The sequence below is a fragment of the Palaemon carinicauda genome, unplaced genomic scaffold, assembly GCF_036898095.1.
Source record: "Palaemon carinicauda isolate YSFRI2023 unplaced genomic scaffold, ASM3689809v2 scaffold3478, whole genome shotgun sequence".
NCBI lineage: Eukaryota > Metazoa > Arthropoda > Malacostraca > Decapoda > Palaemonidae > Palaemon > Palaemon carinicauda.
This window is the reverse complement of record NW_027171160.1, coordinates 5,933-17,861: the sequence shown is the minus strand read 5'-3', so window position 1 is coordinate 17,861 and position 11,929 is coordinate 5,933. Positions and strand designations below refer to the sequence as shown.

The 11,929-nt window shown below is 21.4% G+C and overlaps 1 protein-coding gene across 1 annotated transcript; it reads left to right on the top strand.

Annotated features, from left to right (window-relative positions):
• Window positions 1-1,352: 1,352 nt before the first annotated feature.
• On the top strand, window positions 1,353-3,555 carry LOC137636650 (peptide chain release factor 1-like; the record flags this gene model as incomplete). The annotated part of the gene is made up of 2 exons (XM_068369047.1): window positions 1,353-1,457; window positions 2,804-3,555. Coding segments are annotated over 2 exons (857 nt in total), but the record flags the coding sequence as incomplete, so codon positions are not given.
• Window positions 3,556-11,929: the final 8,374 nt, after the last annotated feature.

Below are 11,929 nucleotides of genomic sequence, written 5' to 3'. Positions count from 1 at the left end.
TTTTCAAAATATTAATATTTATTATAAAAATTTATTATTTAATAATAATAAAAATGCATTTAGAAAAATACATAATATAGGATTATATCCAATTGTTAGTTCAATAAAAGAAATTGAAAAAATTTCTAAATGTTATAAAAAAAATATAACTGTTCAAATTAGAATAAAAAATTTAGAAAAATATGAATTAGAAAATACTATTAAAAATGCAATAGAATTTTCAAAAATAAACAATATTAATTTAATAATTAATGATTATTGGGAATTAGCCTTAAAATATAAAGCATTTGGAATTCATTTAGGACAAGAAGATTTAAAATCTATTGAATTAAAAAAGATTATAAATAAAAATATTGTATTAGGAATAAGCACTCATAATTATTTTGAAATTATAAATGCAATTACATTTAATCCTTCATATATAGCATTTGGACCTATCTTTCATACTACATCTAAGATAATGAATTTTTCTCCTCAAGGCATAGATAAATTAAGAAAGTTTAAAAAAATATGTAAATTTCATAATATACCAATAGTTGCAATAGGAGGAATAAATTCAAAAAACATTAAATATATAAAAAATGAAAATATTGATGGTATATCATCAATAAGTTATGCAAAAGAATATTTTAAATATTAAATATCATTTTTTATATACTTCATATATTTAGGAGACCATATTGTATTATCAATTTTTTGCCATATATCATCTGTTTTTTCTGCAACTCCATCTTCTATTGCTTGTTGAGCAACAGAAAATGCAATTTTTCTACTAACATCACAAGAATCATTTAAAGGAGGAAGCAATGATAATCTGTTTCTTTTATAATTATAATTAGATAACGTATTACATGCTGCCCACAGCATATTGCTTGTAAATCTTTTTGCTTTTATTGCAACAACTCCTAGTCCTATTCCTGGAAATACTAATGCATTATTTGATTGTGCTATTTTATAAACTTGACCATTATATCCAAAATCTTCAAATGGACTTCCTGTTGCAACTAAAGCTTTTCCTTCGCTTATTTTTATTATTTCTTTTGGATGTCTTTCACATTTGCTATTTGGATTAGATAAAGGGAATATTATTGGTCTTTTATTATTAATTAACATTTCTTTTATAACATTATCATCAAATGCATTTTTTACTCCTGAACATCCTATTAAAGTAGTAGGTTTTGCCTTTTTTATTACTTCTAAAAGAGAAATATTGCCTGATATATCTCTATTAAAATTTTTAATTTCTAAATCATTTTTTGCATATGGAACTTGAAATTCCGACATTCTATTGCCTTTTATTAGTAATCCATTTCTATCTATACACCAGAATTTTTTATATGCTTCTTTTTCAGATAATCCTTTATTCTTTAATAAACATATAATTTCATCTGCTATCCCAATTCCTGCAGTTCCAGAACCAAAAATTACAAAAGTTTGGTCTTCAATTGTGTTTCCAAGTATTTTTGATGCAGATAATAAAGCAGATATTGTTACTGCTGCAGTTCCTTGCATATCATCATTAAAACTGCATATTTCATCTTGATATTTTTTTAAATTTCTTCTTGCATTATCTTTTCCGAAATCTTCCCAATGTAAAAATGCTTTAGGCATTTCTTTTTTTATACCATTAATAAATAACTGCACCATGTCGTCATATTTTTTTCCTGAAATTCTTTTATTTCTCCATCCTAAATAAAGAGAGTCTTTCAATAAACATTCATTATTGGTGCCAACATCTAAAAATATTGGCAAACATCTATTTGGATCAATTCCTGCGCATAAAGTATAAACCATAAGTTTTGCAACTGGTATTTCAATTCCTCCAACACCTTGATCTCCTATACCCAATACTCCTTCTGCATCACTAACAACAATTATGTCAATTTCGTCATTTATTCTATTTTTTAGTATTTCATTTATCCTAAATCTATCAGGATATGATATATAAAGGCCTCTAGGATGCATAAATAATTTGCTATATAACATAACTCCTTCTCCTATAGTAGGAGTGTATATTATAGGTAACATTTTATTTAAATGATCTCTAACTAAAGCGTAAAATAATGTTTCATTAGTATTATGAAGATTTTTTAAAAAAATAAATTTTTCTATATTTGTATTAAATATATTATATTGTAAATATGCTCTTGTTTTTTGTTCTTCTAATGATTCTATTTGAAATGGAAGTTTTCCTTCTAATTTAAAATATTTACGCTCCTCTTTGCTAAAGGCAGTGCTCTTATTTAAAGATGGATTATTTAATATCATATCTCCATACATTTTTTTGTTTATATATTTTTTATTATTTTTAATAGAAAAAATTTTTTTTTTTGAAATTTGCAAGTTTTTTTTCATAAATTATTTTAAATTTTTTAAAATTTATTTTTTTTTATTATAAATTATTTATTCAAATAAATTTAATAATATTAAATTTATTTGTAAATTTATATAAAAAGATATATTTTGTATAAAAATATATACTTTTATACAAAAGAATTAATGTTAAAAGATAATGTTGTAGATATATTAAAATCTATTAAAAATCAATATGATTTAATAAAATTAAAAAAAGTCAAATTAGTAGAAAAAAAAATAATTAAGATAAATAATATATTTGAAAAATTTTTACAAATATATAAAGAAATACAAGATCTTTCAAAAGAAGAATTTCAAACTGAAGATATTAAACAATTATCTAATGAAGAAATTAAAATTTTAAAAATAGATGCAAATCTACATTTAGAATATATATTAGATTTAATAAAAAATAAAGAAGATCAAAAAATATCAAAAGTTTTTTTAGAAATTAGAGCGGGAACAGGAGGAAAGGAGGCGTCTATTTTTTCAAAAGATTTGTTTAAAATGTATAATAAATTTTCTATATTTAATAAATGGAAATTTGATGTTATAGGATTTAACAACAAAAATATAGATGATGGATTTAAAGAAATAATTATAAAAATACATGGAAAGAATGTATTTGATAAATTAAAATTTGAATCAGGAGTGCATAGAGTTCAAAGAATTCCTAAGACAGAATCACAAGGCAGAATACATACTTCTACATGCACTATTGCTATTTTGCCAGAAACAAAAAAAAATAATATTGAAATAAAAAAAACAGACTTAAAAATTGATACATTTAGGGCTTCTGGAGCAGGAGGACAGCATGTAAATAAAACTGATTCTGCAATTAGAATTACTCATATTCCTTCTAAAATAAGTGTAGAATGTCAAAGTCAAAGATCACAACATAAAAATAAAGCTCAAGCATTATCAATATTAAAAGCAAAACTTGTAAAATTTGAAGAAATAAAAAATATGAAAATTACTTCAAACAAAAGAAAATCTTTAATAGGATCAGGAGATAGATCTGAAAGAATAAGAACTTATAATTTTCCAAAACAACGAATTACTGATCATAGAATAAATTACACTGAAAATAATGTTACTGACTTCATGAATGGAAATATTTTTAGATTATTGAAATATTTAACATATGAAGAAGATATTAACTTGTTAAATGAAATATTAAAAAAATGCAAAGACTATTAAATATTATAAAAAATAATATAATTCTTAAACAAGAAATAGAATTAATAATTTGCCATTTTCTTAAAATACATCCAATATTTATATATACAAATGACATTAAAATAGAAAGTAAAATTTTTTATAAAATACAACAGTGTATAAAAAGACTTAAAAATAAAGAGCCTATACAATACATAATAAATAAACAATATTTTTATGGAAAACATTTTTATGTTAATAAAAATGTTTTTATACCAAGAAATGACACTGAAATATTAATAAATATTATTAAATATTATATAAAAAAAACAATAAAATGTAATAAAAAAATCAGTATCCTTGAATTAGGAAGTGGATCTGGAATAATTGGAATAACTATTGCTAAATTATTTAATTGTTTTGTAACTTCTATAGATATATCTAAATTTGCAATAGACAATTCAATTATTAATGCAAAAAAACATAATGTTAATAATATAAATTTTTTTTTAAGTAATTGGTACTCAAATATAAATTCTATGTTTGATATTATTATATCAAATCCTCCTTATGTTTCATATGATGATAAATTAGTTTCTAAATCTGTAAAAATGTTTGAGCCTAAAATTGCAGTTTTTTCTGATGATGATGGTCTTTATGATATAAAAAAAATTATTAAATATTCTAATAATTTTTTAAAAAGAAATGGATTAATATTATTTGAACATGGATTTAATCAAAGTAAAATAGTTTGCAAAATTTTAGAGAAAAATAAATTTTATAATATAAATAGTTATTATGATTTTTATGGAAAAAAACGTGCTTCTTCAGGAATGTTAATGTAATATAATATATATTTAATTTGTTAAGAGAGTAAAAGTATAGTGCCTATTGTTAGAATAAGAGATAATGAACCATTTGATATTGCTTTAAGAAGATTTAAAAGACATTGTGAAAAAGCTGGAATAATAGCAGAATTGAGAAAAAGAGAGTTTTATGAAAAACCAACTCTTGAAAGAAAAAGAAAAAAAGCTGCAGCTGTAAAAAGAACAATAAAACAGGCAATAAGGCTTAATTATTTTCATGCTAAAAATAATAAAAATATAAAAAATAATTATACAAAAAGAAATAATTTTTTAAAAAATAAAAAAAATGCAATAAATAAAAGAAAAAACTTAAAAAACTAAATATTTTTTTAAAAATTTATTAAAATTAATTAAGAACAAAGATGCGCTTATATTATCTTTTAATAAATCATTAACTCTTGTCATTTTAATATCTGAAAATCCACATGGATTTATTATTTTAAATGGATCAAGACAATTTGAAACATTAATAGCAATTCCATGATATGTATATCCATATTTAATTCTTAACCCTATAGATGCAATTTTTTTATTGTTTTTTTTTAAATATATTCCAGGTTTTGTTTTTTCATAAAAACAATCAATATTATATTTTTTAAGAAAAATTATTATAGATTTTTCTATTTTTGAAATAAATTCTTTTATATTATGTCTTATTTTTTTTATATTTATTAAAAAATATATTATAGCCTGTCCTGGTCCATGATATGTTGTTTTTCCGCCTCTATCAGTTTGTATTATTGGTATTTTTGTAGATTTTAAAAAATCATCTTCTTTTGATTGTAATCCTTTTGTAAAAACTTTCTCATGTTCTAAAAACCATATATTATGTTTTGATTGTCTTTTTATAAAAGATATCATTTGTTTATATGTATCTAAAAAATTTGTTAATCCTAAATGTTTAAATTCTATTGAATTAGACATAATCTTAATTGTTTAATATTTTTTTTATTATATCTGGATATATTTTATTTTCTATTTTTTTTATTTTTTTTTCTAGAATAACTTCAGAATCATATTTATTTATTTTTATTTTTTTTTGTAATATTATCTCTCCTCCATCTAGTTCATTATTTACATAATGTATTGTAGTTCCATGATATTTTTCTTTATTCATTATTGCTCTTTTATGTGTATTTAATCCTTTAAATTTTGGCAATAAAGATGGATGTATATTTATTATTTTATTTTTAAAATTATTTACTATTAATTTAGGCAAAATTAACATAAATCCTGATAACACAATTAAACTTGGATTATTTATTAATAATAATTTATTAAGAAAATTAAAATAATTTTCTTTATCTTTATTATTATTGTATAAGAACAATGTGTTAATGTTATTATTTATTGATCTATTTATTGCAATACATTTTCTATCTGATATAACTAAGTCAATTATAATATCGTCTTTTAAATGAACATTATCTATAATTGATTGTAGATTTGATCCATATCCTGATACCAATATAATTATCTTTTTCATTTTATAAATTTTTATAAATTACTGATTGTTTGTTTTTATTGTTATTTGTAATTATTTTGCCTATTTTCCAGCATGATATATTGAATTTTTTTATTATATTTAATGCTTCTTTTTCATATTTTTTATCTATTATTAAACACATTCCTATTCCATAATTAAATGTTTTTAGCATTTCTATTTTATTTATTGATCCTTTTTTTTCTATGTATTTAAATACATCAGGAATATGCCATGAATTAATATCTATTAATGGATTTAAATTTTCTGGTATTACTCTTGTTAAATTTTCAGTTATTCCTCCTCCTGTTATATGAGCAATACCATGTATATTTATTGATTTTTTTAATTTTTTTATTATGTTTGAATATATAGTTGTTGGAACCATTAAAATATCAGATAATTTTTTTTCATTAATTTCATCATTTATATTAATATATTTGTTTTTAATCATATAGTTTACTAATGAATATCCATTTGAATGTATTCCTGATGATTGCATTCCAATTATAATGTTATCTTCTAATACTCTTTCTTTTAATATTAAAGATTCTTTATCTACTATACCAACACAAAATCCAGCAAGATCATATTCATTATTTGAATATATTCCTGGCATTTCAGCAGTTTCTCCGCCAATCAAAGAACAATCTGACATTTTACATCCATTTATTATTCCTGACATTATTTTTTTACTTGTTTCTAAATTTAACTTTCCAGATGCATAATAATCTAAAAAAAAACATAGGATCTGCTCCAGATACAATAATATCATTAACGCACATTGCAACTAAATCTATTCCAATAGTTTTATGAAAATTTAAATCAACACACAGCTTTAATTTAGTTCCAACTCCATCTGTTCCAGACACAAGAATAGGATTTTTATATTTATAATTTGAAATATCAAAAAGAGCTCCAAATCCTCCAATAGAACTAATTACATTTTTATTGTTTAATTTTTTTACTTTTTTTGAAATATATTCTGCTAAGTTATTTCCTTTATCAATATTAACTCCAGACTTTTTATAGTCTAATTTCATCGTAATTATTTAATTATTAGTACATAATTATAATAGAATATATCAAATATATAAATTTATGTTAAAAAATATAAAAGAAAAAAAAATAAATTTTTTAAATTTTACAAAAAAAGAAATGGAATTATTTTTCTTTAAAATTAAAGAAGAAAAATATATTGGAAACATAATATTTAGATGGATACATAAACATGGAATAATTGATTTTAATAAAATTACAAATTTAAAAAAAAGTTTAATTTTGTATTTGAAAAATATTGTAGTTTTTGAAAATATAATAGTTGACAGTATAAAAAAATCAATTGATGGAACAATTAAAATTAGATTTAAGTCAAATAATAATATAATTGATTCTGTAATAATAAAGAATGGATCTAGAAATACAATTTGTATTTCTTCTCAATCTGGATGCGCATTAAAATGTAAATTTTGCAGCACTGGTAAAATGGGATTTTATAAAAATCTTAGTACTTTCGAAATAGTATATCAAATTTGGTATATTTTTCATAAAATACTTAATAAAAAAAAAATAAATAATATAGTTTTCATGGGAATGGGAGAGCCTTTATTAAATTTAGATGCTGTAATAAAATCTATAAAAATTTTTTCATCAAATCATGGATATAACATTTCTCAAAAAAGAATTACAATAAGTACTTCTGGAATTATTCCAAAAATATATGAATTATCAAATAGCGGAATTAATATAAATTTAGCTATATCTCTTCATTCTGCAAATGAAAATAAAAGAACATTTTTAATGCCAATTAATAAAAAATATAATATAAAAGATTTATTAAAATCTTGCGAGTTTTTTTATTTGAAAAATAAAAAAATTATAACAATAGAATATATATTAATTAAAGATGTTAACGATAAAATTTTAGATGCAAAAAATCTTATAAATTTATTAAAAAATAAAAAATTTAAATACAAAGTAAATTTAATTCCATTTAATGAATTTAATGAATCTGATTTCTTAAGATCAAATACAAAAAGTATTTTAAATTTTCAAAATTATTTAAAAAAAAATAGAATTTTTTCTTCTATAAGAAAAAAAATGGGAGATGATATAAATGCTGCATGTGGTCAATTATCAAAAAATTAATTTTTTATTAAATATTCATATAATTTATTACATCCATTTTCTATTAATTTTCCAACTTCTAAAAATTTTCTTGAATAATATGGATCTGGAACATCTTCAATGTTTTTTTCATTTAAAAATGCAAGTAAAAACTTTATTTTTTTTATATATTTTATATTATTTACAGTAAAATTTTTATCTATAAAGTTTGATAAAAACTCATAATTTTTTTTATCCATTACTATTAAATAATCGAAATATTTTATATGATCTTTTGTAATTTGTTTTGATCTAAGATTGGAAATATCAAGATTAAAGTGTTTTTTTCCAGTTTCTATACTTTTATAGTAAGGAGGCTCATTATCATGCCAATTTTTTGAATGAGTACCTGCAGAATCAATTATAAATAAGTTTTTTGTTTTTTTTGATTCTATAAGTTTTTCAAAGAGTCCATGGGCAAATGGAGATCTACAGATATTTCCCATACAAATAAAAATAATTTTTACTTTTTTCATTATTTGATAAAATTTATATTAAATAAATATAAATTTTATCAAATAATGAAAAATCTATCTATTGAATAATAGATCTACTTGGTAGAATAATTGATATTTATAAAATTATTTTTTTACATGAAAAATAAATCTTCAAATATTTCAAATAAAATACTTATAGTAGATTTTGGATCACAATATACTCAACTAATAGCAAGAAGAATAAGGGACATAGGAGTTTATTCGATAATAATACCATTTGATTCTTTATCATCTGATAATATTAATTATAAAAATTTTAAAGGAATTATATTCTCAGGAGGACCAAATTCTGTATATGAAAATAGAAGTATAGAAAATTTAAGAAAAACTTTAGATAAAATATTTATTTTAAATATTCCAATTTTAGGAATATGTTATGGTATGCAAATAATATCAGAATATTTTGGCGGAAAAGTAAAATCTGCAAAAAAAAGTGAATTTGGACATACAGAAATAAAAATAAAAGATTCAATAATATACAAAAATATTCCAAGCAAACATACAGTTTGGATGAGTCATAATGATTATGTAGAAATTATTCCAAATAAATTCAATATAATAGCAAGCTCAGAAAATACTAAAATCTGTGGTTTCGAAAGAAAAGATAAAAATATTTTTGGCATACAATATCATCCTGAAGTTACACATTCAGAGTATGGAAAAGAAATAATAGAAAATTTTGTTTTTAACATTTGTAATGCCAAATGTTTATGGATTACAGACAATATAATAAAAAAAAATAATTAAAAATATTAATGATAAAGTAGGCAGTAATGATAAAGTTGTTTTAGGTATATCAGGAGGAGTTGATTCAACTGTATCTGCATCATTAATAAGTAAAGCAATTGGTAAAAGATTATATTGTATATTTGTAGATCATGGTCTATTAAGAAAAAATGATGATATTAATACTTTGAATATTTTAAAAAAAAATATGAATGTAAATATCATATATGTTAATGCAAAAGAATCATTCTTAAATGCATTAAAAGGAATTAATGATCCAGAAAAAAAAAGAAAAATTATAGGAAACTTATTTATAGATATATTTAATAAAGAATCTGAAAAAATAAAAAATGTTAAATTTATAGCTCAAGGAACAATATATCCTGATGTCATAGAATCTGCAGGAGATTCAAATCATTCTCATAATATAAAGTCTCATCATAATGTGGGAGGCTTGCCAAAAAATATGAAATTGAAAATATTAGAGCCTATAAGAAACTTGTTTAAAGATGAAGTAAGAAAAATAGGAATTGCTTTAGGAATACAAAAAGATCTAATTAATAGACATCCATTTCCTGGACCTGGTTTAGCAGTAAGAATTATAGGAAATATTAAAGAAAATTATATAAAAATTCTTCAAAATGCAGATGATATATTTCTTCAAGAACTTAAAAATAGCGGATGGTATAATAAAACAAGTCAAGCATTTTGTGTATTTATTCCTATAAAAACAGTCGGAGTTACTGGAGATCAAAGGAGATATGGATACACTATAGCATTGAGAATTGTAAATACTGTTGATTTTATGACTGCAAAATGGTCACATATTCCATATTCTTTAATGGAAACTATATCAAACAGAATTGTTAATGAAGTAGATGATGTTGCAAGAGTTGTTTATGATATTACAGGAAAGCCTCCTGCAACAATTGAATGGGAATAACAAATGATATGTGTAAAAAAATCATTTCAAATATATTTTATCCTAAAGATTTAAAATATAAAAATATTGATGAACTTAAAAAGTTATCAAAAGAAATTAGACATTTATTATTAAAATTAACTAATAAATATGGAGGACATTTATCTGGAAATTTAGGAATAATTGAAATAACATTAGCAATTCATTATATTTTTGAAATACCAAAAGATAAGTTAATTTGGGATACAGGACATCAATCATATATTCATAAAATAATTACAGGAAGAAAATATTTAAATAATTTAAAAAAATTTAATGGAATATCTGGTTTTCCAAAAATTTCTGAAAGTATTTTCGATTGTTTTGGAACAGGGCATGCTGGTACAGCAATAAGCGCCATTTTAGGAATGCATGAAGCAGATAAAATAAAAAATAATATTGAAAATAATAGCTATATAGCTGTTGTTGGGGATGCATCAATTTCAAATGGAATGTCGTTGGAAGCCATAAATCAAGCAGGATTTTTAAAATCTAATATTACTATCATTTTAAATGATAATGATATGGCTATATCTAAAAATGTTGGATCTTTTTCTTCTCTAAGAGAAAAAAATAATAAATCAATTGAAAATTTTTTTAATTTCTTTGATTTTAAGTATTTTAAAGTATTAGATGGACATAATATAGAAAAAATAATTAATACTATTAATATATCAAAATCATTTATTGGTCCAAAATTAATTCATATTTTTACTAAAAAAGGAAATGGTTTAAATTTTTCAGAAAAATTTCCAACTCTTACTCATACTGTTGAAAAAGGTTTTATAAAAAAAATAGAATCTAAAAAACATTTTAGTAAAAAAAATGGTTTTTTTGGTAAATGGATATGCAAAAAAGCTGTAAATAACAAAAATTTCATAGCAATTACTCCTGCTATGAAAGAAGGATCAGATTTATCTTTATTTGCAAAATTATTTCCTAATAGATTTTATGATACTGGAATTACAGAACAACATGCTTTAACATTCGCATCTGGAATGTCTTTATCTAAATTAAAACCTATATTTTGTATATATTCTACTTTTCTTCAAAGATCTTATGATCAATTTATACATGATGTATGTATACAAAATTTGAATATATTATTTGCAATTGATAGATCTGGAGTAAGCCAAGAAGGGTCAACTCATTCAGGTTTATTTGATATTAGCTTTATGAGGTGCATACCAAATATAATAATTATGGTTCCTAGCACTCAAGATGAATGTATTATGATGCTTGATTTTGGATTAGATTATAATGGGCCTGTATCAATAAGATATCCAAAAAATTTATTAAAATATAAACTTAAAAAATACAATGAACCAATTTCTTTAGGTAAAGGTCAAATAATAATTAATGGAAAAAAAATTGCTATTTTAAATTTTGGATCTTTAATAGATATCTCAATGAAAGTAGCTATATCTATTAATGCGACTTTAGTAGATATGCGTTTTGTAAAACCTTTAGATCATGAAATTATAAAACAATTAATTTTAAATAATCATAGTTTAATTATAACAATAGAAGAAAATTCTATATATGGAGGAGCAGGTTCCGCTGTAAATGAATTAATTGTTAAGCATAATTTAAATAAAAAAGTATTTATTAAAAATATTGGTTTTCCAGATATTTTTCAGGAACAAGGAAATAGAGAAGAAATTTTAAAAAAAATAGGAATAAGTTCTAAAGAAATTATTAGAAAAATAAAAGAATA